Source organism: Alosa alosa, chromosome 19, assembly GCF_017589495.1.
Source record: "Alosa alosa isolate M-15738 ecotype Scorff River chromosome 19, AALO_Geno_1.1, whole genome shotgun sequence".
Classification (NCBI taxonomy): domain Eukaryota; kingdom Metazoa; phylum Chordata; class Actinopteri; order Clupeiformes; family Clupeidae; genus Alosa; species Alosa alosa.
In genome coordinates this window covers 17175787-17203005 of record NC_063207.1, presented here as the reverse complement: position 1 = coordinate 17203005, position 27219 = coordinate 17175787, and the positions used below count along the sequence as shown (strand labels likewise).

The 27219-nt window shown below is 42.2% G+C and overlaps 2 protein-coding genes across 3 annotated transcripts; one reads left to right on the top strand and one right to left on the bottom strand.

Annotated features, from left to right (window-relative positions):
* Positions 1–261: 261 nt before the first annotated feature.
* Positions 262–17397, bottom strand: lrrc9 (leucine rich repeat containing 9). The gene is made up of 33 exons (XM_048228176.1): positions 17229–17397; positions 16867–16933; positions 16559–16777; positions 16204–16344; positions 15888–15951; positions 15734–15804; positions 15324–15506; positions 14952–15107; positions 14117–14325; positions 12904–13035; positions 12484–12663; positions 11223–11340; positions 10981–11116; positions 10702–10851; positions 10313–10434; positions 9581–9778; positions 9167–9286; positions 8220–8411; positions 7908–8033; positions 5952–6092; positions 5488–5665; positions 4994–5214; positions 4527–4649; positions 4190–4320; positions 3827–3935; positions 3222–3361; positions 2993–3129; positions 2629–2846; positions 2252–2320; positions 1294–1419; positions 967–1096; positions 710–830; positions 262–498 (listed from the first exon to the last, which is right to left on the bottom strand). The coding sequence occupies exons 2-33, from the start codon at positions 16921–16923 to the stop codon at positions 459–461; spliced, it is 4458 nt and encodes a 1485-aa protein (XP_048084133.1). The 5' UTR covers positions 16924–16933; positions 17229–17397; the 3' UTR covers positions 262–458.
* A 2741-nt stretch (positions 17398–20138) lies between these two features.
* Positions 20139–24672, top strand: rtn1a (reticulon 1a). Of its 2 annotated transcripts, none has more exons than XM_048227380.1 (7): positions 20139–20236; positions 22126–22333; positions 22807–22945; positions 23305–23374; positions 23675–23721; positions 23932–23990; positions 24473–24672. In XM_048227380.1, exons 1-7 carry the CDS (start codon positions 20224–20226, stop codon positions 24513–24515), a joined length of 579 nt encoding a protein of 192 aa, XP_048083337.1. In that variant the 5' UTR covers positions 20139–20223; the 3' UTR covers positions 24516–24672. The 2 variants fall into 2 exon arrangements, with proteins under 2 accessions (XP_048083337.1, XP_048083339.1); XM_048227382.1 differs by lacking the exon at positions 20139–20236 and adding an exon at positions 21980–22001.
* The last annotated feature ends 2547 nt before the right edge of the window (positions 24673–27219 follow it).

Here is a 27219-nt window from a genome sequence, read left to right as displayed (position 1 = left end):
TTTAAACATCTACGGACTCGCACCCACCGAAAAAAAACATCATTTTTGCTATGAAGATCTCGAGTGCTCACACATTTTTATGCAGTTTCTCTTGGTAGGTTTTTCCTTAACATTAGTCATCCTCTCAAAGGCCTAGATGCCTCTAATCCAGCAGTGGTCTTCACTTGCTTTGTCCAGAGTGAGTAGAAACATAATCTTTCACAAAAGACCATTGAGAACTGTTTATGGACACATATTTTTTTTTATTGTGATACATTTAACACATATATTGTTGTCAAAAATAATATTTTACCCCCCACAATATTCATATTGACATGAACCAAAAGACAGTAAAACAACATATAAATATAACAATGTATATATATTTTCACCATGAATTCATATTCACTGCATTCTGTATGTGATGGTCAAGAAACATAAAAAGAAGGAGAACATGTTTGTGTGCCTCCTCTGCACTTCTACATGTGTGGAGGTTTTGGCCCATTGTTGCTCTGGAACCTGACAAAATAGGATAAATAAAACGCATTAGTGGGTATGTACATCTGCACATGCAAGTGTGCATATCTCTGTCTATGCATGCCACTATATACATGCAGTATCTGTACGTATGGGCTCATGTCTGCAGCAGCTGTGTGTGTGTGTATGTGTGTATGAGAGAGAGAGTGAGAGAGAGGGAAAGAGAGAGAGAGAGAGAGTGTGTGTGTGTTACCTATTCTCTTCATCAGGGTATGTGAGGAGGATTTTGTGAGTGCTGGGCAGTAGGCTGCCCGCGCCTCTGACCGCATGCACAACTTCAGGCTGACCTCCACGACCTTGTTTCTGTTTCTTACCTACAAAACACAGATGACAGACATGTACATAGACATAGAGAGGATAATGACGTGGGAGTGTTTGCGAAATGACCAAGGAGCAGATGAGAAAAAAAAAAGAAAGGTGAAGGCATGTGTGTGTTTTGTCATTACATACATGTGTGTGAGTGTGTACTGTCCAAGAGAATCTCCTGCCCCAGCAGTGTTCCGGTAGCACCACCTCTCACTGTAGTTGCCCGGGAGATGTATGGCAACAGAGTAGGGAGGGTCATGTCCATAGCAGAATACTAATCACACAACAGACACACTCAGAAAATGAACCTACGACATAGATACTTAGATGCCACTCTCTCTGAACACACACATTTGTTTATGTGTGCAGTGTGTGTGTTTACATGCACATGTCTGTAAATGTCTACACAGTAGTGATTGTGTTTGCCATGTTATTTGATTATTGCCATGCTGTTTGGGTGTGCAAACTTACCTGTGTGTCTGTGCTTAGCAGCTCAGCCCTGGTTCGCTCCTCTAGTGTGACCATGAGTCCATCCAGCACCTGCAGTCTGGAGAGGCGCAATACCACTCCTGGCCTGTGGAGGGAGCGCCGTGCCACCTGACACGCACACATAAAAAATATTTCTACTGAGCATTCGTCTAACAACCATAATATAAGTATTTGTAGGAGAATGTTAAGATCAATGATGGCCTTCTCTAAGTCTGTCAAGGTGTAAACAGTTGTTAGCCTGGCTAACACCACGCTGTTTTTTAGAATGGGTCCTGGGATGTTTCGTTCACTTAAATTGGCACATTCATTTCTTACCAAATCTTTTTGGAAGAACAGCAAACACATCTTTTCTTGTAAAATAAGCTTTGTCTGTCATCATATCAAATCATATAATAAGCAGTTGTGATTGGTTTCTGGGTTTTTGGTGATTCAGAATTTGCTGTGAATTGCAGAGTTGTCAGATGGATCTGCTAAGCATATTCAAATGCGGTCACATATTCATGTTCACCCAGGCTATATACTGTAGTGTTCACCCAGGCTATATACTGTAGTGTTCACTCAGGCTATATAGTGTAGTGTTCCCCCAGGCTATATAGTGTTCACCCAGGCTATATAGTTCACCCAGGCTATATACTGTAGTGTTCACCCAGGCTATATACTGTAGTTCACCCAGGCTATATACTGTAGTGTTAACCCAGGCTATATAGTTCACCCAGGCTATATACTGTAGTGTTCAGCCAGGCTATATACTGTAGTGTTCACCCAGGCTATATACTGTAGTGTTCACCCAGGCTATATAGTGTAGTGTTTACCCAGGCTATATACTGTAGTGTTCACCCAGGCTATATAGGGTTCACCCAGGCTATATAGTTCACCCAGGTAGATGTACCAGAGTGTGTATTTAAGTGTTACTGCATATGTTAGCTTGTGCTAAACTTACTGGGTTTCCAACTACCGAAAGCTCTATTAGGGATGGTAGAACCTCCAATTTCTCTAGTTCAGTCAGCTCCTAGAAGAGGAATATAATTCAGTGTTAGATCCACTTAACTCTTTGATAGTGTCTCTTCAATGTTTTTTCTACATTGTCACAAAAAAGTTTTGTTTTACCATTGTGTATTGTGCATTGTGTGTCTCACACAAGAGGAAATCAACTGATACTCATCGAAATCATTGCATGATGAAATTAATTATGGGAACATATAATAATAAAGTAATATACAAAGTTATACAAACACATTTTAATAACATAAACTGCATTATAATGAAATGATTCTGGCGAACTGACTTTGATAAATGATTATATATCTAAGGGTGTACCTCCAGCTTGTTCATACTGAGGAAGAGCCGGCGCAGCTGTGGCAGTGGCTGCAGGTGAGTGAGCTCGCGCAGTCGGTTCTCAGACATGTGCAGCTCCAAGAGGGATGTCTGTGAGCAGAACGAGTTCTCATTCAGAACTCTGATCCGGTTCTGGTCCAGAACCAACTCACGCAGGGTGTACAAGCCCTCCAGCCCCTCCACCTGACTGATGTCATTTCCTGTTGGTATGTAAACATTCAACAAATCATTACATTCATTCATATGAATACACCCCTCTCACCTCCAAAACATATGTCAACTCCAGTAATTGACTAATGAGGGTATAATAACCTAATTCCTTCTAAGTTCTTTTTTTGCTCCCTACCTTGCAGAAAGAGAGCTTTCAGATTGGTCAGCCTGCTCAACTGTAAATTGGCCAAATTTGTGATGCCATTGTGACTCAGATGGAGAACCTCCAGACTGGACATCAGCGGTTCGGCACTGTCTCCTGGATCCCAATCCCTTATGGACAGAAAGGTACATTTCAATCAGGGCTAAAACACTAACATAACCCATAGACCCTCGGGCCACAAAAAGAGAAAACTGCACTGTACCGATTGGCCTTGTTGGAGCCTTGTTGCCCGTATCCACTAGAGCTGACCTTATGGTAAAGAATCTGTCTATTGCTCATTTGTATAGGCATCTTCTGGCGAGGTAAGATGGATTCAATGTGGTTGTGGTTCAGGCAAAGAGCCTACAGAGACACAGAAGATCATGTGTACAGACATGGTACAGTAGTACAGTAGTAATTCCTACCTAAGGTCTCCTCCGCACTGGAGCTGTAAAGTTATTCCTTATTCTGTCACTTGGAATACATGTAAATGTAAACATGGGTGTAAAGACATGTAAAGACAGTGATTGGACAGGAAAGATAAGAGGTTGGAGGCACTGCAGGTGCTTCTTGATGAAATATAAAATATTAACTGATCAGTTATATGGCTATTTAAAACTATTACTAATCTAAATGAGTGATGTGCTGTAGATTGAGTTAAAATATGTATTATATAAATATTTGTAGGCTGCTCTTCACAAGCAGCACACTATACAAATGCAGACAAATGGCAACTGGCAACTGACTTTACCTTTGTGCTGATAAAAAAAATATATGAACAGGTAAAAATACTACCATCCAAAGGTAGGAAAAAACAAACACACATACCTTGACTTTGGGTAGGAAGATAAGGCCACTGAATGAGGTAAGATTGTTGTGCTCTAGATTGATGCTGTGAAGATTCTGGAACAGTTCAGGGGGAGCTAGATCCACCACCCTGGAATATGGAAGGATTTGACAATATAATTACATCATTACATATTCAGGCACTTTTTGTAGTTTTTCACAGTGTTGGCAAGGCTAGTCAAACAAACTGGACTTTAGGGGTTAAACATACTCGGGCATGGTATGGATGGATGGTATAGCGTGAGTAGTGTCTGAACTACAATATTGGGTTGTCAGTGATAGTGGCATTTTTAGATGTCTGCACCATATGGTTATGGAGGTTCATTTATGATACATCTACATTACCTGACGGAACAGGACTGCATATTCAGCTCTGTAATTTCTTTGTAGTTGGAATGGCCAAGCTTCTCTGCTACCATATCTGGTGTCAGTCTCCCGCCAAATGTATCCTTGGCATTGTCACACTCAGACACTTCCTGCAAATGTGGACAACACAATTAGTATATCAAATTAACATAAGCGAATATGTGTGAAATACATCCTAATAAAAGAAGAGGACTTTGAGATCCTTATAGTGACAAGACCAGAGCAGCTGTGAAACCACTTGAATACCCTTTTTCAGGGGGTTGTAACTGTAACACAGTGATCTATCCTCCAGCGCTACAGAGGGTACAGGTCTCACCACAGCCACCCCATTCAAGGCTTTGAGGGAAGGTAGATGGAACACCACATAGATGCGGTAGCTCTCCAGCTTCTCCAGCAGCGGGTTCCCATACAGGTCCAGGATAATCAGGTTTGTCAGCACCTACAGGAAATAGTACGGAATATTATCCAAACGTACAGACAAATAGCTCATGTTAAATTATCTGCTAAATGCCACTCTGAGCCCAAGCTCCTGATTTACCTTTATTAGACCAACAGCAATACTGGACGTCAGACTGTAGCTCAGCAATCCCATTAGTATTCAGTAAAGTGTGAATTCAGTCTCAGGTTAAACATCATGACCTAACGACTACTTCCATTGTGGCACTTGTGGAACCAGTTGCTGTCATACTTTCCAATGAACTTCCACTTCTTCTCCTCTAATTTCCCCACTATATGCCTAAACACATATCAGTATATCTGTTGGATGAGTTAGTAACCCTTTACCTTGAGGTTATAGATATCCCTGGTGGTGGAAATTTTATTGTTGCCCAAATACAGCTCAAAGAGTAAGCGTGCCCTCTGAATTCCATACAGGGAGTGAAGGGCATTGTTCTCTGCGGACAGGAAGTGAAGGTTGGGGAGGCGGTCGAGGATGGAGCCATCCAGCGCGGTCAGCTGGTTCCCACTCACACTGAGACGAGTGAGGCGGTGGAGCTGGGAGATACCTGAGGCCAGGAGAGACGGATATTCATAGAGAAAGACAGAAAAGGAGAAAGAGGCAAGTCTGTCCAAAGGATCTTCCTTACCAAGAAACTTTAAGTGCCATCTTCCCTGCACCTTTTTTATATCCTACATTCCTACTGTAAAACTTCCTACTTTATACACGTTTCCTACCTCAAACTTTATATACTACAGTATTTCTGCTGATGGACAGGTAAACATATAGTCATCCAGTAAAACAGACAGACAGACAGACAGACAGAGTTTGTCATTCTGACCATCCAGCTTGCAGAGGCAGTTGTTATCTAGAGACAGCTCTTCCAGCAGGCTGCAGTTGTCCAGGCCCTCCACACGGCTCAGCTCGTTGTTGTTGAACGAGGCCCAGCGCAGGTTCACCAGCTTGTCCAGGTTAGAGAGGCGTGTCAGGCCCTGGCCATCCAGATTCAGGGCAGTGATCTGAGGGAGAGAGGGAGGAGGTTGGGATCTGGTTACTGGAGCTACTCATACTGTTAAAACTGTTCTAAGATGGAAGTTGCATCCTTGCATTCAATGTGTGTTGGTCTGATGGTTTTTCCTAAAAAACAAACCACCTACAATCGGAATTCCATGAAGGTCAAGGTGCTGCTGTTTACAAACTTCAGCTTATTTCAATTGAATTACAAGTATACAGTATGAGCTCTCTTATAATAATGATATTTTAGGAATATGTATAGGAGCTCTTTTGTGACCCTTCCATTTTTACCTTGCTGGTCCAACCAGGTTGCAGGTCATAGCGAGGGTCAAAGGGCGAGGGTTTCAGGTGAGTGAGAAGCTGAGCTGCCGAGAGCAAGCTGAGGCTACGCGGTCGCTCAGCGTCTGTGCGGGCATGAGCCAACAGGCAGGCCTGCAGAAACACACAAACAAGCTTGATTCTGTTTGCCCCCTCATTGGAGAACCTCTTTATTAATAAACAGGAGCAACACTTTTAAAAAAATCTCCCCACTAAGTGTATATTCTACACAGAAGCTTGAACACAGCTTCTTCCCCCAAGGAGTCACTCTGTTGAACGCTCAGAAATAGCCACCACCCTTGCACTGAACAAAGTCAATCAACACTGTTCTGCTCATCTACCTCATGTGTACTTCAATCTTACAGTTACAATATTGTTATTAATACATTATCATTGCACTGAACTGCCTTGCACTATATTTATATTTAATCTTAAACCTCAGTCTATACCAGGGGTCTCAAACTCAAATGAGCTGGGGGCCACTTCTGCCAATGTCATCTGATTGGAGGGCCACATCAGTGTTAAAGAATAATACAAAAAAGAACGGCTATTTCCTAAAATGCAATGTTTTTTTTTCAAATACTGTATTTTCAAACACAAAACTACAAACAGAAAGTGCAAGTATTTTTATCTATTTAAGACACCTGTGCTAGCAACCTTGTAGCTTATAAATAAAATAATGATAAAATAATTATTAATACAAATTATAAAAACAAACAAAAAAGCATAAAAACAGGTAGGCCTATGTTTCACACCAAATAAAAATATTTTCCTCTCATAACTTTTTTAAACCTGGCAATAGGCGTCAGGGTTAAGAAAGCAACACCATTGGATTTTTATATCAAAATTTCAAAAGGCCATGGCTTGAAAGTGGTCAGAGATAAAGTCCTACTGTAAATGTAAAAATGTGAATAACATAGCCTACCTAAGACTTCGTCACACGTTAACGTTTTTCAACATTTGGTGTAGGCCTATTTCTGCTTCAATTTGTGCAAAACTATGGCATGCATCGAGTCATTACAAATGCACGTCTTCGTGTTTCTCGCATGTAATAAGTATTTCCTGAAAACTTTGTGCAGCGATTTAGGGTTTGAATCAAGCTCTGGATGTCTAGCAAATAGTGGAGGAGAGTAACCTACAAATGAGATTTGTCACCGTACTGGGATCTATCGTCTATTTTAATCAGTATAGTTGTTTGTCGCAATTAAAAATACCCTCAAGGGCCGGATTATTATTATTTTGACATACGTCGCGGGCCGGATTTAAGCCGGACGCCCGCGGGCCGGGAGTTTGAGACCCCTGGTCTACACTGATATTGCACTATTCCCACCCTCTTTTCAATTGTATATTGTATCTTGCCTATGCCTGTTGAGGTCCACGACCATGGCAACCTTGACAGGGACAATAAAGAAGCGGACTTCCCCAGCCGCACTCCCCCTCCAGACAATTGCACTACCCTATCCCACGCATAGTCTTCTATTTATTTGCAAATGTACATACTGTATTTATACTTATACATAGCCATATTCTACTGCCATTCATTCTATTCTTACTGTTCTGTTTTTTCTTTTATGTTTTTTATTCTTATATGTTAAATGAGTGTTGTACTTTGAGAGCAAAGATTAACTGGAGTCAAATTCCTTGTTTGTTTACGCAAACTTGGCCAATAAAGCTGTAATAATAACCAAACCAAACCAAACTAAAGAATCTGTATGCTTTTCAAAGCTTTGAGCCAGTTGTATGCAACTCACAGCAAAGTACTGCCTGGCAAAACATTGCTAATATTTTGAAAGTGGTATGTTGTGCAGAAGATTTCATTCTTTTGGTTTTAGGTCCCCGTGTTGTAGTGGGATACATGCAACCACCAAGCTGTCCACCTGGGTTTGGCTTGGCCTGGTGGAAAAAGAGGAGGAGGGGAGCTCCCGAGACCTGGTTGATCCTGGAGCCCATGGCGACCTGGACCGCTGCGGCTGCCTCCTCCTCCGTGATGAGGACGTCGTCCAGGTGAGTGAGGCTCCTGAGTCGGCCCAACACCAGCATCCGTATCGACTCACACTAGACAGAACGCAGAGGGAAAAGACAGGGGATTCAGTCACCATCCACCGCAAGTTTCAGCAAGTTCACTAAATCAAAATGTTCTCAACAACTACACAACTCAACGAAATGTTCCCTTTGATTACCATGATCTTGATCATGTTCAAATATCAGTAATCAGTTCTAGAGTGAGACCTTTCCCCTCACCTTGTGCCAGGGGTTGTGGCGCGTGTCCAGCCGCAGGAGGGCAGGGGCGTGCTTGCGCAGGACGGCGGTCTCTTCGCGGGCGTAGCTCAGCTGGTTCCAGGCCAGGTCCAGCTGCTTGAGACGCGGCATGCCCCTTAAACCCTCTAGAGTGGAGATGTGGTTAAAGCTGGCGTCCACATTCTCCAGGTTAGGCTGCCAGACCATAACAGGGCAAATAGGTTAACATATTTCATTGCAGCATTGCATAAGACCACACAGCATATGTTTTACACCAGTAGACCAAAGCCTGCATTGATTGGGAAGGGGGAAAATACTGTGTTTTTGTATATTCAGTATAATAAAATGGCACCCAAGTCCTCTAAAATAAATTCTAGCCGTCTACCTCCAAGTAATTATGATAAATAATACATATGTGTTTTCTAACATACTGTGTATCTCGCTGACTGTTACCACTTTTATAATAACCCATTCTACCATTCTAATCCTCAATCTCCATTAGTTCATCCCAAAGGTGTTTGATGGGGTTAAGGTCAGGTCAAATTCTTCCACTTTAGACTCACTCAACCATATCTTTATGGACCTTGCTTTGTACACCCTATAACAGTACCACACTTGAATTCACTGAGCTCTTCAGAACGACCCATTCTTTCACAAATGTTTATGAATGCTGACTGCATGACTAGGTGCTTGGTTTTATACACCTATGCCAAGCGACCTGAATGAAACACATTAATTAAGTGATTAAGTGTTCTAATACTTTTGTCCATATAGTGTATCTCTACAGGTTCAATATAATATCATTATCCTCATCATACCTTCACTTGAGATGACTGGAGAGTTTCAAAAAGGTAGTTCACAGGCTATTCATGCATAGGTAGTCAATGGGGCCACTAAAAGGCACCCTTAAACCAGTTACTCCATCAGGTAGCACAGTATCCCCTCCTCACCAGGTGTGAGATGTCATCCAACTGTGTGAGCTCATTGAAACTGATGGTCAGGTGGCGGAGGGCCGTCAGACGAGAGATCTCCTTCAGTTTACTCAGGCGATTACCATGGAGATTCAGCACCTGGACAGTGAGACAGGTTGGTCGGATGCAGTGGAATTCGGGTGATTTCTTACAGGAAGGGGACTGTGGTGATGCTGCACATGAGCTTGTTAGCTAATTAGGAGCCTCTGGGACCCTGTAAAGTGACTGAGATTATGTTCCATGCAACAAAGCTTTGTATTGTTCAAATGAAGATTAATACATTTAGTTACTACAGTATATCTATTTGTGTCTATCCACACTGTTTCCAAAACAAAACCATTGGTCCTTGAAAGCTCTTGCAATACAGTTGTAATGTACAGAACTCTCTCTTACAGTGATCTGGCTGAGCACGTTGGCTCTGGCAACGTTCAGGAGGGTCTTTTCATCCAGGCTCAGGAGCTTTGCTCGGGGCTTCAGTATGGGTTCCATAGCCAGCACCTCATCATCTCGAGCCAAGTCATTGGAGGTCACTTTTGGATCACCGGCAGGGTCAAGGTCACCATCATTTGGTGATGGATGCTGAACCCCTTCCTGTAGGAAGTAATGTTATAAAGGACTTATATTCATGTCATTAACATGACAGAAAAGGTTAAGGTCAATTTAGTAAGCATGTGGAGAAACCTTCTATGATGAGTGAAAGAGTACTGTTATAGCTAGAGTTGTGCACCAGCAGGACCACTGATTTAAAGGAACATGCCAACTGGTGGGTTATACCAGTTAGCCTATAGCTAGCCTATTGCTAAAAGGGAGCTATAGGCTAACTGATGTAAATCCACTTCCAGTGAGTTGTGGGCTAGGTGAAGCTAGGCTAACGGTGTTAGACTGGGTTATTGTACGCATAGAGAAGAGAAGGGTATGGAACTCTGGGGTGTAAAGTAGATGGCAAATAAGCTAATTTCCCCCAAAAAATTGGTGTGTTCCTTTAAAATGACAACCTGCAGGGGGTCAATTCACAGTTCAATTAGGAGGTTATTCGAAGTCAACAATATTGCTATTACTACATTTTACTGAGCGAGTGTAAAATGAGCTGCTGTATGGGCTGTGTGTGGGTCTCAGAGGCCCTACCTGCGTGATGTACTCAAAGTGGACGAGGTACTCTGGCAGCACCAGCTCATGATCAAACACAAACCACTGCGTCTGACGCTGAAGACAATCACAGCACGAGCCTTTGAGAGAGCACTGAATTTCTACAACACACACACATACACACACACACACACACACACACACACACACACACAGAGCCATGTAAATATTATACACAACATAACATGATTACAGATTTTTAGATTAAAGACTTGAAACCACCTTGAAACGTACCAACTAACCTTTAATGTGTCATAGTGCAACTTTTAACACAAGTTTTAAGATACAAGCACAAAACATACTCATTTACTTATACAATAAATCAGATCTACAATCCCTCACACCAAGATACACTCCCACACCCCCACCTGCTGCAGGTGCAGTCTTGTATGAGCTCTGGTGGTTCTGGCTGAAGCTGCGTATGGAATGGGCTTTGGGATAGTTGGTGGGGTCTACAGGTACTCCTTCCTTAAGCGCCACACTACGGCCCAGAAACACCTTTGAGATGATGAGCTGACCTACACAGAGAGAGAGAGAGAGAGAGAGAAAACTTTATATTTGAACTGATACATATAAACACACACTTTCTGAGTATGTATAAGTTATCATTATGGGATTTTGAAAGAGATTTGAAAGTATCTTCACACCGTTTTTGAAAGGTAAGGGGTCTGGGTGCAGCTCCTGTGCACTCTTGGTGCTCTGCCTCCGGATAGCATTCATTCGTAGGTGTTCGCAACCACTTAGACTGTTGGACAGTGGCACTGCTCGCTCTCTTCCTAATGTCTGAATATATATGTTAACATACACAGAAATCATAAACACATATGCATACACACATCTTATACAACACACACACACACACACACACACACACACACACACGTGTTACCTTGTAGTGATCAGCAGTTTTAAAGCCATTTTCTAAGATGTGCAGAATTTCATTTTCCTCTGGAGCATGTTCCGGATCAGGCACATAGAACAGGTAATCCAGCCCCCGCTTATAGTTCCTGCTCACAATGAATAAAGAGTGTACGCCACACCACACCAGTTTGTCACCACATCAGTTTGTCTTGAGACTGTATTTTACTGTGTGCATTGTGAGTCTGTGATGTCTGCTAAATGAGTGAGTGAGTGACAGCAGACAGTGTTTATAGTGCCATCCAACAGTATCATTTGAAAACGTTGGAATCACTTGGAGAAATCTGAGGTGCATGTCAAAAACACTTCAGCACCATGGACAGAAAACACACATAGCTGTTCATATCAGCATCTTTTGGCATGGATGCTTTCTCACTGTATATTTTTAATACACTATTAATTTCCCATGTGTGAGAGTCATGTGATAAACATAAAGATCTGTAGATAGATCATTAGTAGGCATAATTGGACAAGAGAAATTCCGTATTTGCAGACTGAAACTGATGCTAAATACTCTTTTTTTGCAGAGACCCTCTCTAACTAACTAACTAACTAAAGGCCCAATCCCAATTCTCTGTCCTAATTAATTAACCAAACTGCATGTGTTGGAAATCTAGGTTTAAATAATAAGCAACACATCCGTACATTTAGATATTGATAATGGCAATGAAATTAGAATGTGTTGAAAATGAAATAGGTCGTTACGTACGCAACATCGCGTTCTTGACAGTGAAACAACCATACTTAAAGGTTGTATCAGCGATTGTAGGCCCAAAAAATGCCCAAACAAATATTGATCACATTCATCTACGATCCGCTAGCTGCCTGCCCCATAAGCAGGCCGTCAAAAAAACGTGTCTCTGTAGGCAGCCTAGGCTCTGAGATCTGCACACAAAAACAAATGCTATCGACAAGTGTTGCCAACCACTCAAAGGCAAAATAAAGTGTGCCAACCAATCATCCACAAGATGCGCGTTCAGGAGAGTTTCAATTATACGAGAGGGAGGGGGAGGGAGTAGCGAGTTAGCTCTCTGTTTTGTTTGAACATCAACAGAAGTGATGTGACCCCGCCATCACTGATACAACCTTTAAGAGGAGAGGCAATGACAAACCAGCATGACAGACGAATGACCCTTGGAAACTGGAGCACTGATCCTGGAACAGTGGTGTGTAAGGACACCCAGTGCAGGAGGTCACCCTACAGGGGCTGGGTTACTCTGAAACCGACTCACTGTGAGAAGAGCTGGGAGTCTTTACTGGCCAGCAGGCTGTGGAGTTTGTTCTCGAAGCGCAGCCGCAGAGCGCGGTTATGGACCCGGATGATGTGCTTGACTTTGATGCCAGTGACGCCATATTTGGAATAGTCCCATGCACAGAAACGGGACAGCAGCAGGTCATAACAGGAAGTAAACCTAAGAGATGAGAGGAAAGAAAAACAGATGAAAAGAGTAAGAAAAGGAAAGAGAGATTTATCTAACCAACACACTTAAGGTATAAAGACAGAGAAAATTCCTCCTTAACATTCTTAATCTCCTAAAGCCTTTTAATTCCATGCAGTCTTTGAGATTTACAGTAATATGTATCTGCTTATCTAAGAAATAGGAGTGTTGTTTTGATAATGGTATCATGTAAATATTAGTGTGTGTGTGTACCAGGTGTCGCTGGTGCTGCCCTCCTCAAAGCGGATGTTGCCCACTGTCTCCAGCTCAAGCACCAGGAAGTGCTCCGTCATCTCCTTCCTGTCTGTAGCCAGCTTCACCTCTCGCCTGTGCTGTGCCTCTACTCTGCATGCCACAGATACACCATGTACCATGAAACATTACACCCACCTTCAGCTCAGTTTAATTAAAAATGACACAGATCTAATGTGATCCAATTTAATTCCAATCAGGAGCCTTGTCCAATGGACAAGGATCATTTACTGAGCAGAATCAGCATCCATGTGGCTCATTGGTCGATTTGCAGTCATTGGACTTCATTCCCCAATTTAGTAGACATCTCTGACAGAAGATTCTAATAATCACCAGTGTTTTCTTATGATGGGATTTATTCTTAGGTAAGAACAGAATTTATGCACACACAAGAACACTCTCATGCACATTTAGATGCTAATATGTTATGCAAAATAACTGGTTATTGTGCTTTCTTCAGTTCCATTGTATATTATATGATTTAGACTACAACAATAAATATAAAAGTATGTTTGCTGTTCACTTCCTGCAGCAGTACATGTAACTCCATTTTAGAAGTACTACATTTAAAGTGACCATGTATGTGCCATCCTGTGCTTGTGACCATGAATGTTGAAAAGCGGTATGAAAAATGTGAAAAAGAATTTCCCCAAGGGGACAACTAATAAACTAACTAACTAACTAAGTCCAGTGCACCATTATTTTTAGATTTTCATTTGGGCTTTTTTTTTAACTTATTTCTCAACTTTCTCAGTCTGCAGTTTGTTTAAAAGGGATTGGCAGTGTCTTTACCTATGGGAATAACTGACATGTAGTTTCAATTTACAATGGGACATGATGATAACATTTCATTTCAACGATTTTAGAACTCTTGAATCTGACATATATTTTTCTTAGGACCCTGCTCAAGATCAAATTAGATAAAAACTTAAGAGGATATTTGTGACTGAGACCAAATTTTATTAAGATGGAACTGACTTGAGCTTCGGTTAGATCATGCATAATATTTCAGGCCTGTCTGACTCTACACACCCGCGCGCAAACACACCTTTTCCACTCGCTCGGACAACATTGTCTTCCTCAGTTCATGCCTGCCAGATCTATTCATCTCCGTTTCTGCCTCATCAATTAGTCATAGCTGTCACAGCACAGGCACACAACAAGTAGGACTTACTCTTCCATTCTCTGGTTCCAGAGGCGCAGCCTCTCCCTGATGGCGTCCAGTTTACCCAGCAGCCTCTGCTCCTGGCCCGGGTCACGGCTTAGTTCGGACAGCGTGTCGCCGGGGTCTCCGGAGCCTTCAGTTGCGGGAGACGCTACCTCCTCCCAGGTGCGGGCTGATCTCCTGCCAGTGGCCTGCATCTCAGAGAGCTCCAGCTCCAGCTGTAGGAACACAGAAACACTGAGGCCCAAGTCATCACAGCACAACAACTGTACTGCTTATCAGTAATAGCCACTTTATCTTTTGTTATTTTTATTTCTTCAGTATTCAACATTTCAACACATTCACAGGTCAATCAAAACATGCGTGTGTGTATGTGCCTACTAGTACAAGCCAACATCTGTGTCACATCTGTGGGTGAAGCATCAGTACTTTGCTGCGTTTATTTTAATATTTGATGGGGCAATTTCATTCTCTGGTACAGTAAGGCGAGGATCACATCAGCCAGCAGCAAGTGGCAGCGGCAAACGTAACACAACGCTCAGACCATAATAAGTCAGACCATAATCTCGTTCCTAAGCAACACAAACGGTTTGTCAATTGAATACGCTTGCGTTGCGCTTTGAAAGTTGAACCAAGTTCAACGCTTAGCTTGTTCGACGCTAGCGTTACGCCAGCGTTGCCACCGTTCCGCTGCCAAACTATAGAGAACAATAGGAAGCCTGCTGCTTGCCGCTGGCTAATGTGATCCCCGCCTAAAGCCCGAATCCAACTCTGACCCCAAAGAAACACATCAGCCCCCTAAGTCGGCCAGTGGTCACAGCTGGGGTATGAGTGTCCAGCTCACCGTCTTCAGGGTGCAGGTGAGCATGTGGATTCTGTCCCAGGGCAGCTGCAGGCGACCATTTCTCTGCTCCAGCAGTCTGGCTTGAGTCTCGTCAAGCTGCCTCTGGACTAAGCGCACGCGCATGCTGTAGTACATCATCTTCTTCAACACGGTGGACTACAAAGGAAGCATTAACATTAACACTGGACACATGCCATCCATTCAGTTAATTGCTCTTCCTAAACTAATACACTATGTGAGGAATTACTTAAGTGGCTGGATTTGTTCAACACGACACGTCTAGTCTAGAGTTCAGTTTCAACGATGAACACACACAAACACACACAAACACACACACACACACACACACACACACAAGTATCTGTATCTCACCTCTGCTGTATCCTTGATCTGCTTGCTGGAGATGCGGTGTGTGTCCAGGCGCTGCAGCTGAGGTAGGTGGTAGAGCAGGTGAGTGGCGTAGTTGTACAGCAGACACACAGGGTTGGGCCCAGACTGGGGGTCCTGCAGGCCCAACTCCTTCAGCTGGCCCAGTGCTGCCAGGGGGGTCAGCTCCTGCACACAGGACATCCACCAACAGGATATCATCAGGAATTAAACATCGCTCCATGCATTTCACATGCCGTGTGTTAAACATCTAGTGCGAAGAATTTTTGAATGTTCAGTTCACTTTGCAGTAAAAATGGTCCCTTATGTTCCTATAGACTGACCATATCATCGGATTATAACAATTTGAGTGTCCTGAAGGAGTAATGTATGATTAAATAATTTGTAACAACTACCTTAAATGAGCTGATTTGGTTTCCTGAGAGGTTGAGGTTTTGTAGATTGATGTTGGGATCCAGACTGTGTCCTACAAAAATCAATCATTTCAATTCACGTGTTATTTCAACATGATATCAAATACATCACATTGACTTATAATAGAATACATACCGATCCTTTCTATGGCATTTTCTGCGAGGTTCAGTTCCTTCAGTTTTTCAAGTGTTTCCAGTCCCTGCAGAGATGTAAAAGAGATATGCCAAAAAAAATCTACATTATTCATATGATTCGTATGTGTGTGTGTGTGTGTGTGTGAGTGAGTGAGTGAGTGAGGGAGTGAGTGTGTGTGTGTGTGTGTGTGTGTGTGTGACTGAATAATTGACTGGCTCCTATTTAAATGTTTGTGTACCCTTGCTACCCTTGTTCACACTAGTGTCAACAAGTTTTCCACTAAACAACTGGAATATGCCATCTGAGCTGGGATTACCTCTATCTTGGTGATGAGGTTGCTGTTGAGCCACAAAATTTCAAGGTTTACAAGTAGTTCCAGATTTGCAATTTCACTAATGCGATTGTCATACAGATACAACTTTTGAAGCTGAAGGCAGTTATGCAATCTGGAAATTTCCTGGAAGGAGATGGATAAGGAAAACATACTTAGCAAACCAGACAATGGCGCTTCAGATGTTATACAGCATGGCATCTATAAAATTGTGTATTGTATAATATATTAGTGTGTATTGTGTGGTGTTATAGCATAATCGAACAAACTGTTTTTGATTGTTTGCGTTGCTCTCTGTGACAGTTGTAAGGAGAAGTGAGGGTAGATGGAAACATATTACCTTCAACTGGCATTCTGCGACCCAAAGTTCTTTAAGCAGAGGGCAGTGCTCCAATCCCTGAATATGGGTCACACTCTGGCCCATGATGACGAGTTTGGAGAGTCGGGGAAAGAAGGAGAGACCAACCATACGTGGGTACCCCGAGAAGAACACCTCCAACGATGAAATACCACTTCCATCTTGACATACTTTCTCACATGACAATCCATTCGCAGAGCACTGAAACGCACGATTTACTGGCTTTAGAGAGGGATATTTAAGCACTTAAACACATAATATTTGTATTAAACACAACAACTGCATTTTACCAATTCTTTGATGACTTCTTCGTCTCCAATTTGTCGTTGCTTTTCAATCAGTGTCATATTTTGCTTCCTACAGATGCAAGGATGAATTGGTTGATCACATTCATATCACATTCATTCAAATTATGTGACAAACGAATACAACAGCAGGAGGTATTTTCGCATACTTTCAAATAACGTTAACTAGCCCAGTTTCAATAAGTGTATTGTTTTGTGATGAAAGGCAGCATAGTGCTATATATTATGCTAACGTTAGCTACAAAGCTGTTGATAGAAAGTAACCATTTCAACTCATTATGAGCTAGTAATTTTAAGCTTGCTAATTCGACAAATTGCTAACATCACAAATTTGAGTCAGAACTTACTGCTGTCAAATATGACCAAACGGAGTTGTTAGATGGGAGCTGTGGCAAAGCATAGTGTTATTTTCTTGCTCAAACGTCCTCAAGTAACAGGTACACCACCCCACGAGGCATATCCCCCGCAATGTTTGTCATCAACGGGTAACTAAGAGCGTTGCTGGGGAGCCATATTGGAATTTTGGAAAAACTTCCACTAGAGGGCAACCCATGGGGCAACCCTGGCTACGGAGGTGTGCATCACCATACCCAACGTATTAACATTTGGGGTTGATCACCACCTCTGAAGATTGGCCGTATTGGATTATAACTTAAGTGAGCAAAATGTAAAATGAAATGTAAAATGAAAAATATTTAAATATATTTAAAAAAAAAATGTTAGTCCTATTTTTTTTTTTTTTATATTTATAGTCCTTTATTGTTTGGTAACAGGTTTGTTGGCCTCAGTTGCTCTTTTGTGGCTTAATAAGCACTGGAAAAACCTGCAACCTTTCTTAGTCTCTTTTCTATCCCACCCTGCATTCATCACGTGCTGTGTTGAGCAGCCTGGCAGGTTGTCATCCAACCCCTCCAGTTTTTTTCTCTTTCCTCTCCTCTGCCTTTTGAAGGGCTCTTTGCTGTTTTTTTTACTCCAGCCTTTCTGACCCTTTCCTCCAGCAGTGCAGTCTGGCGCAGATCCCTCAATCTCCTTGGTATGTTTAGAGGGTTAGTGGAAGAAGCACTTAGAGGAAAAACAAGAAATCAGTCTTTGAATATGTAAAATGAAAAGCACTTAATAAAGTCTTCAGGCAAGACCACAGAGAAGAGAGCAAGCAAAGAGAACATTCCTGGACTGTGACGCCTGTAGTGGCCTTATGTCACCCCAAGTGGACTTGGAAAATGTAACACATGTTCATAGATCAAGGTATTTGTATATTTTATACTGTGAGAAATACCTTTCAATGTTAGCCAATTATCAGACCATAAAGCTATGTAAGATTGCACATTAAATCCTGATTGCACCAACGTCCACTCAGTCATTCTGAACAAATCACTACTTAAAGCAGCAAGCAGTGACAAAAGTTCAGGTAGCCTAGTCATATTTCAATTTATGAAAATTCCGCTCAAAAGATACGCAAATCAAAAGTTACTCAATGGTGATTTGAAATTGGTAAAGATAACACATTTTCCAACTTGCTAGCATGCCTTGTGCTGTGCTGCAGTAGGCCTACTGTAGTTTTCTGCTATACCATGTAGTTACAAATACTGTCAAGTTCGAGGTCAAGGTCACCTATCAGTCTAGAACAGAACAGACTTTTCTACCAAGACCTTTTCCCATTCAGTATTATTTATTTCAGTAACAGTCTTTGTTCATCCACCTTCTGACCATTTTAAGTTTCTTCAGACTAGATGTTTAACACACGACATGTAAAATGCATGGAGCGATGTTTAATTCCTGATGATATCCTGTTTGTGGATGTTCTGTGTGCAGGAGCTGACCCTGGCAGCACTGGGCCAGCTGAAGGAGTTGGGCCTGCAGGACCCCCAGTCTGGGCCCAACCCTGTGTGTCTGCTGTACAACTACGCCACTCACCTGCTCTACCACCTACCTCAGCTGCAGCGCCTGGACACACACCGCATCTCCAGCAAGCAGATCAGTTTGTTTGTGTGTTTGTGTGTGTGTGTGTGTGTGTTTGTGTGTGTGTGTGTGTGTGTGTGTGTGTGTGTGTGTGTGTGTGTGTGTGTGTGTGTGTGTGTGTGTGTGTGTGTTTGTGTTCATCTTTGTGTGTCGGACAGGGTAGGTAAAGAGAGGTAGAAAGACTCTGGATGTGTTGTTTATGCCTGTGTATATGCAATCCAACTGTTGAAAACAGACATACTCCTCTGAGCTGCCAGCCACTTAAATAGATAGCATTCCTCTCAAAGCGTACTATAGTTAAGGAAGAGCAATTAACTGAATGAATTCCTTTCAGTCCACTGTGCTGAAGAAGATGATGTACTACAGCATGCGTGGGTGTTTTGTGCAGAGGCAGCCGGCGTTACAACATTGCACTGCTCTGTGATGCATAGAGAAAGGTGGGTGTAATGCTTGTCAGGAATAAACAAAGTGATGACAATGCACAATTTTAAGTTTGGCATCACTGAGAGTTTAGATGGTTATAGGTATGTATTAGCATCACTTTTATCCAAAGTGACTGAGAAAACAGAAATACAAATGAGCCTACTTGCAATAGAATTCAATGACCAAAGAATTATATATTGTGGATTAGAAAAGTGTGATGAGAAACGTTTTGATTTTGATAGAAAAGGGAACCCAAGCATGTCTCCTTCAACCAAATGGTGGTCTAGTGTAATTACATTTATTTCAACCAGTGCACATCAAACAATGCACTATAAGCTAAACTTTGAAGACAATTTTATTTTGACCACTGGTAGGGGCACCTGGTCCTACTGAAAAAGCTCTGAAATAACTCTCTGACCTATCATGACAAAACCTTAACTTGGTCCATATGGACAGCACCAAGTGGAAAAAGGTTCCTCTCTGAGCTGAGGTGCATTTTTTCACACATACAGAAAAAAACATGTGTGTGTGTGAGCACGATTGTGGGGTTACAGCTGATCTGTCATGTGTCAATGGCCCTGCTCTAAAGCCAGTGCACTGCTCAAGTGTGTGTGTGTGTGTGTGTGTGTGTGTATGTGTGTGTGTGTGTGTGTGTGTGTGTGAGACTACTGGATAGATTTAAAGAGAGTTAGAGAAAAAATGGAGAGAAACAGACAGAACGAGAAAGGAAGGGAGGAAGAGAGGAAAGGAAGAGAGAGAGAGAGGAGAGAGAGAAAAGAGAGAGAGAGAGAGAGAGAGAGAGAGCATATAGAGGAACTATGGTTTAGCCAGCCAATGCAAATGTCAGTGTAGTCCCTCCCTGATCCAGGAACTCTCCCCTCCCTGTGCTCCCTTTTTATCTCTCTCTCCTTTTGTGTGTGGATACAGCAGCTGTTTCTCTCTCTCTTTTTCTCGGCAGACATGGGCTCCACAGGTCAGTGACGGCTCTGAGCCAGAATAACAGCCTTAGCCTTAGCAATGCTACCTACAAGGGCTAGCCTGACTTTAATTTAAACTGTTTGAATGAAATGCGATGATAGCCATTTGATGTAAGCAGAGTAAAGTTTCTGGTTTTTCTTGTCCGGGTGCTTGTCAGGATGTTGTGTCCGTCATTGTTGTTGGTGTTTGCTGCACCCTTTATGATTCTGTTGTGCCATATGGTCTTCTTACCTCATTTCACATGTAGGCTACTGTACATACATTGCTCCTGATAACACAGACACACACACACACACACACACACACACACACACACACACACACACACACACACACACACACACACACACACACACACCCGGGCTCACACACACCCACATACATATTCAAATTCTTGTGTTGTGAGGTTCTTGAGATTCTTGATTTGATTGTTGTATTGATCGATTGATTACTGTCTTGGTGGACTTGACAGCCGATACAGTGCGAAAGTATGCCGTGTACACGCATACAATGAGAGCAGCTGATATTTCTGCCTCTCAGTTTCTGAGAGTGGTCTATATTTAGTGGTGGTGAACAGGGACACACTCACAGTGGAGCACACTGCCTACACACACACGCAAGCAGCTGGAGCGTGGCGGCTTCCTGCTCAGCAGGGTTTAACTCCCAAACATGGGAAGAGAGAAGAAGGAGATGATGCAGAAAAAAGGAGTGAAGACTTCTTTTGTAATAAGCTGCTTGGAAAATGTTGAAGTAATTAGAAATGTCGTCTCAAATTGAATTTTTTGTAATGCTGAAATCTTGCTGAAATGTCGAGAATTTAATTGCAACAGAGTTTGAGATATATGATTAATGTACAGAGGTTTGATATCATTAAATTGTAATTTGTCCTGTTGTTGCAAACTAAAGTTGGGCTGCATCTCTCTCTCTCACTTTGAACTGAGAGATTTTCATCCACTAGTCAGCCCCTGATTTGCTCTGTGACATTTCCACCTTTCTGATTGCTTAGTGACGTTTCTGCTCTGTGCTCAGTTTGTGACTGATTAGAGTGCACCGTAATTCAGCGTCAGCACCAGTCAGTCAGTCTGGACAGCAAACATCATGCAACAGTTGAACTACTGTTACAGTTCTGAATGATTTGTCTGAATGATTAGTCTGACATTGGTCTGGAGTTAGTCTGAAGGATTTAGTTTTAGTTAGGCAGGACGTGCTCTTGGTATAAAACAATATTTAATAGAAATGATGTATAGTTCAAAGGGTCTAAGCCTAGTCATGGACTAAGAGAACTTCAGTGGAGATTTTCATTAAGAAAAGCTTTTAGTCTTGAACAAAGGCTACTCCATGCACGGGAAACAGGTCCATGGCATTTATAGAATCTCATATTTGTTGTCACCTGAGGTCCTATGCAGACAGAGCGTGCCCTTACCAGAGAGGTGGCAGGGGCAGGGCGCTCTGAACTCCTATCACCCGCCTCTGCTGACATAGAGAGCTATTTCTACCGTGGGTGCCAATCATTAACCAGGCTTGCCATGCGGGTAAGCTGGGAAGTGCACAAGCATGGAGCAGGTGTCACATGTGACCCCCCACATTCGCTGGCTACTTCTCCAGGAAGGTCCTTATGAAGTTCAGAGCCAATCCAGTGGAGTAACTGGAAGTACATGTATAGCCGTGAGGCTAACTTGGGATTACCGTGGTATATTTGTCCACATTGCAAGCTGTTGGAGGCCAATATAATAATAACACTTGGTACACAGTAAAGACAAGTATGTGTGAGGGATGGCATTTTATCAGTGTCCCTCTGGAATTTCAAACAGCATGTCAATATCTCTCTGTATCTTTTTCTCTTTTGCTTTCTCTCTCTCTTTTTCTCTCTCTCTCTCTCTTCAGTGATGGAGTTGCTGTATTGGAGGGACCCGCGGAAGACGGGTGTGGTGTTTGCAAGCGCCCTGCTGTTACTGGTCGCCCTGAGCCGCTTCAGCGCGCTAAGTGTGCTGGCCCACGTGGCGCTGGCCATCCTCTCGGTCACCATCAGCTTCAGGGCCTACAAGTCCCTCCTGCAAGCTGTCCAGAAGACCGACGCCGGACACCCCTTCAAGTGAGTTTGATTGAGTGTTGGTTTGTGAGACCTTTTCAGTATACCAAGATTAACTGTGTAAACTCAGTGGGCTGGTTTTCCATACATGGATTAAGCCTAGTCATAGACTTCCACTGAAGTTCTCATTTGGTCTGGGACTAGGCTTAAATAATGCACGTGAAACTAACCCAGAATGTCTTGGAGGCTGTAACATTAGTATTTCTCTTTGTGTAGCCCTTTTTCTGCTGCAACTGATGAGAGAGAGAGAGAGAGAGAAAGAGAGAGAGAGGGAGTGAGAGAGAGAGAGAGACCAATCCCAGCAATTCCTTTATGAATGTCAGAAATGTTAGTCTTCCCTTTCCTATCATGTAATGTTTTAAAGAAACACTTGAGTTGAGAGAGAGAGTGAGAGACAGAGACAGAGAGAGTGGAAGAGAGAGAGAGGGTAAGCGAAAACTCCATGTGATGTATGGTGATGCATTCTCTTCCCATAGGGCGTATCTGGAGTTGGAGGTTGCTCTGACACCAGATCAAATGAGCTCTTATATTGAAAAGATGCAGCTCTACGTAAACAGCACTCTCGTGGAACTGCGTAGACTATTCCTGGTGCAAGACCTGCTGGACTCCATAAAGGTCAGATCTCAATGCCACTCATTCATAAGGCAAAATGCATAAAATCTTTTGGATCGTATGGATAATCTTTTGATTTAGAGAGAACAGACTTTTGAGTACAGACATCCTTGAGGAGTAGTATGAGGCTATAATGACGGTAGCTTCACTAATTACTATGACACCAATTTTCTCTGTCCCATTTTTGATATGCACCCAATACCCAGACCATATTAGGATTTCCATCAAGGAGTTGTTCAGTAATAAATTAGAATACGTGTGTGTGTGTGTGTGTGTCTCTCTCTCTGTGTGTGTATGTGTGTGTCTCTCTCTCTCTGTGTCTGTGTGTGTGTGTGTATGTGTGTGTGTGTGTGTGTGTGTAGTTTGCAGTGCTGATGTGGTTGCTGACACACCTTGGGGCTGTGTTTAATGGTCTGACTCTCCTGATTCTTGGTAAGTTTTCCCTGGAGGTCAGGTTATAAATGGCACACGTTATTATAGTGATAAAGTCTATCATTAGTCTGTTCAATGTTTGGTGCTGTCTTAATCTACTGTCACAAACCATCCTCTTTATGTATACAGATCATTTGTAGGATCATCTATACACACACATACACACACACACACACACACACACACACACACACACACACACACACACACACACACACAAACACATCAAAATTAGAGTACCACGAGAGAAGTATGAACTATGTCATGATGTCATGAACTAAAACCTTCTTTCTCACCTAGCTGTGGTGGCCATGTTTACCCTGCCCATCGTTTATGAGAAAAACCAGGTGAGTCATCTCAGTGGGTCTGTCAGTATGTGTAGTATACCTGTAGTATGCAAATCAGACAGAAAATGTTTATCTTTGTATTTGAATACTAACGTATAGGAAGTATTCAACTGAATTCAGTATTGGGGTCTAATATAGAGTCTGGTATGTTGTGTTGGGATATGTTGAGAGAGAGTATGTTTGATCTTTTTCCTCCACCCCTTCTTCCAGACTCAGATTGACCATTTCTTGGGAGTGGTGAAGAATAATGTACAACACATCTTGGCATTGTAAGTCCTATATCACCTGTGTCTGACTGTCTAACCCAGACACAACATGAGGGAGAAAGTAAAGGGTGGTTACACACAGTACATGATAGTAAATGACGTAAACCTGCTGAAATCTTGTCATCATAATAAGAAAACGTTCTGTACCCATAACAATACTGGAAATAAATCAGAGGTAATGTTTAATATAGAAAAGTGCGTCGGCAGAAAGGAGGGGTTGGGATTTTCAAAGCTTTACAAACTTAAAATTACAAACACCTTAATTAGGCCATTTGGGATTTTCACAGGTATCCAAAGTTATTTTGGGGCTTGTCTTTTTTATTTTCTGGCATCCAACTTCATGAACGCTTGCAGTGAGAGTGTCATTCAGACTTGTGACCAGCAGTTAGTGATTTTCCCAGTCAGTCAGAGCTGTTAATGACATGTTAGGGCTCCTCCTGCTGGTTGGATGGATGACTGATGGTTGCATCTGATTTACTGTACAGGATCAAATCGAAAGTTCCTGGAGCCAAGACGAAGAACCAGTGATGCTGCCTCAAGGAGTGAACAGCCCAATCCCAGCATTCCTTTATGAATGTCAGTCTTCCCTTTCCTGTCAGACATGTCATTTTTTAAAGAAACTTGAACAAAAGTGAAAACACTGTCGACTGCATGCACCTGAATAAATTATGTGGTATGCTTTGAACAATTTGGTATTTGGCATTTAACTTGTGAATTATGTGTAAATTTGAAACAATTAAATTTCAGTAGTAAATTCAACTATGAATTATTAAATGATGACCAAGCGTATTTACAAATCCATTCATTACATTGAATCCCTTGAAAACACATCAGTTGTTCTGCTACAAAGATGAAGAAGGATAAATCTGACTGCAGTGTGTACTTTTCTGACTGCAGTGTGTACCTTTATGTGTCTACCTCCTTTAACATTACACTAACGTCTATAGTTTTGACCCTGGGCAATGTTGTATTAGGGTAACAAAAGTTAAGTTTAGAAGTTTAGAAATTTCAGTTTAGAAATGTACAAACAAATTTAAATCATAACACTTCTGTTGTTGTTAGGTAAATACATCTGTTTCAATGAGGAATAAGAGATGGACCATAAAAAGTCCAAAAAGAATAAAGAAGAATGAAGGAAACAGTGCTGTGTGTCAGATGAAGACATGGTACAAAGTGGGTGGTGGTGAAATCAATCCAGTGACAGTAAAAAGAGAGGATGTAGAAAGCCGAGATCTGTGTAGAGCCCTTGTCTTGCTCTCTTTGGCTCACACCATGGTGTGAAACGCTTAGTCAAGGTCTCAGCCATTTCAAATTCCGGGCTATTAATAAACCGGAGATCATTAAGTCACCATAAATAAACCTCAATTTAGTCTGCTTCACTATGTCATGCATTTCTGATGTATACCTGAGACGATAGAGCAAAGCTCAAGCAAGGTCAAGGTCAGAGGCTCCTTTCCAGTGGGGCACATAGGCCTACAACAGAAATACCTACTTGTACTGTGAAGATTGTGTATATTTTGTCTCATTCTGCCAACCACAGATACTGTTAACAGTATAGGTATGAGATTTGCCATCACAGAAGGGTAACAAGTAGTGATGCACGATATATCGGCCGCCGATATAATATCGGCCGATATGGTCATTTTTTTACACATCGGTATCGGTCCGATGTCAAAATAGGGCCGATGTGAACAGGCCGATAATCATTCCTGTGTATTTGACGTGTGTGTAGCGATCCAAGCGTGTTATCTGTCTACAATGAATCCGTTAAATATGACTTTCTATTGCATCATATTTCTTATTTAAAATAGCAGGGCAACAAGACTGACAGAAAGACGACACTGGGCATCTGACAAAAGTTATTTCAAAACGTTGTGTTGTATTGCGCTGCTCGCATTGCTTGCAGTCAAGTTGATGGCTGGCTTGCATGTCATGTCACGCCTAGCACTACATCTCTCGTAGGCTAAATATAACTGTGTATCAGGCAGAATGTAGTTATATGGTCATAATAGGAATTTAATAGGGCTGTAACGATATGCGATTCAAAACTGAAATCGCAACACTCATATCCACAAACCTGTGTCGCGGTGTGAAAAGGCAGAACCGACACACCCTTTCTAGTGTCTAGCAGTGCTTTGCAGCTTACGCGGCCGCAGAAACAACACACATCTCCCGCTTTACTTGGCGGTAGCCTACGTTGCTTTCATTGTAGACTTTACCAAACAGTATAACCCCCCTGTTAACCTTTCCTGCTTTGTTTCAGACCGTAGTCAGAAACGCAGGGGAGATTCGTTATTCGAGGGTCGATGTTATAAGATAGAATAACGTCGGGGTCACGGTCCCATTTCTGATGAGCAAAATACACGAGCTGAACTTTATGGAGTTTTATTTCGGACAGTAACACCGCTCACACTGTGTACAGACTCCAACTTTAACTTCCACACTCTCTGCTCCAGTCGCATACATACACTTCCTCACTCTATCTCCCTCCTTCCCAGCTTCCCACACACACACACACACACACACACGGAGCTCTCTTAAAGGAGCCGCAACACCATTTTACAACACTCCTCTCTTTGCCCCGCTCTCTCTCGCTCACTCAATGGACACGCGCGACTCGGCCAACGCAATCCAAATAAAACATTACAATCGTGAAAGCAAGGACTCATAGAAGACGACTAGCTAAATTACTATTAAATCTGCTTAGCAACATTAGCATTCTGCACATATTTGTTTAAAACTCTTGGTTTCAAGTTGACTGATCATCTCAATACCAATGTTTCCCAAAAGTGCCTGTACCAAGGAAAACAAGTATTACCTTTAAACTTAAACACACATGGGGAAACTGAACAGTCCAATCAGTAGACTATGACAAGCTAGCCAACTATGCTACTATGGTACTTTGTTTACAATATTTCCAGGCTTCAACCACACAGCTGAATTAAAGAGGGAGAGTTGTAATATAAATAGTAGGCCTATAGTGTGCCATACCTATAGGCTAATCTGCATAAAGTGCTGTCATAAATATCAGACATTCAGTATTCTCTCTTTTTATATCAGGATATAAAACAATACAGATATATTCTATTTTGGAAAATAGCTCTTTATTTGATTATCATAAGAATGGGTTTTCTATACAGATATATCGACATCGGTAAATATCGGTATCGGCTATAACAGCAAAATTAATATCGGTTATCGGTATCGGCCACAATTTTCACATCGGTGCATC

What these genes read in the sequence shown, in the direction of transcription:
- rtn1a (XM_048227380.1), top strand. An exon ending in TCTGACTCTCCTGATTCTTG is followed by an intron (nt 23,375 to 23,674) that starts GTAAGTTTTCCC and finishes TTTCTCACCTAG; the next exon opens with CTGTGGTGGCCATGTTTACC. An exon ending in GTACAACACATCTTGGCATT is followed by an intron (nt 23,991 to 24,472) that starts GTAAGTCCTATA and finishes TTTACTGTACAG; the next exon opens with GATCAAATCGAAAGTTCCTG.
- lrrc9 (XM_048228176.1), bottom strand. Translation starts at nt 16,923, where the DNA reads ATGACACTGATTGAAAAGCAACGACAAATTGGAGACGAAGAAGTCATC. An exon ending in TCGCAGAATGCCAGTTGAAG is followed by an intron (nt 16,345 to 16,558) that starts GTAATATGTTTC and finishes ATCTCCTTCCAG; the next exon opens with GAAATTTCCAGATTGCATAA. An exon ending in CCCCTTACCTTTCAAAAACG is followed by an intron (nt 10,852 to 10,980) that starts GTGTGAAGATAC and finishes CTCTCTGTGTAG; the next exon opens with GTCAGCTCATCATCTCAAAG.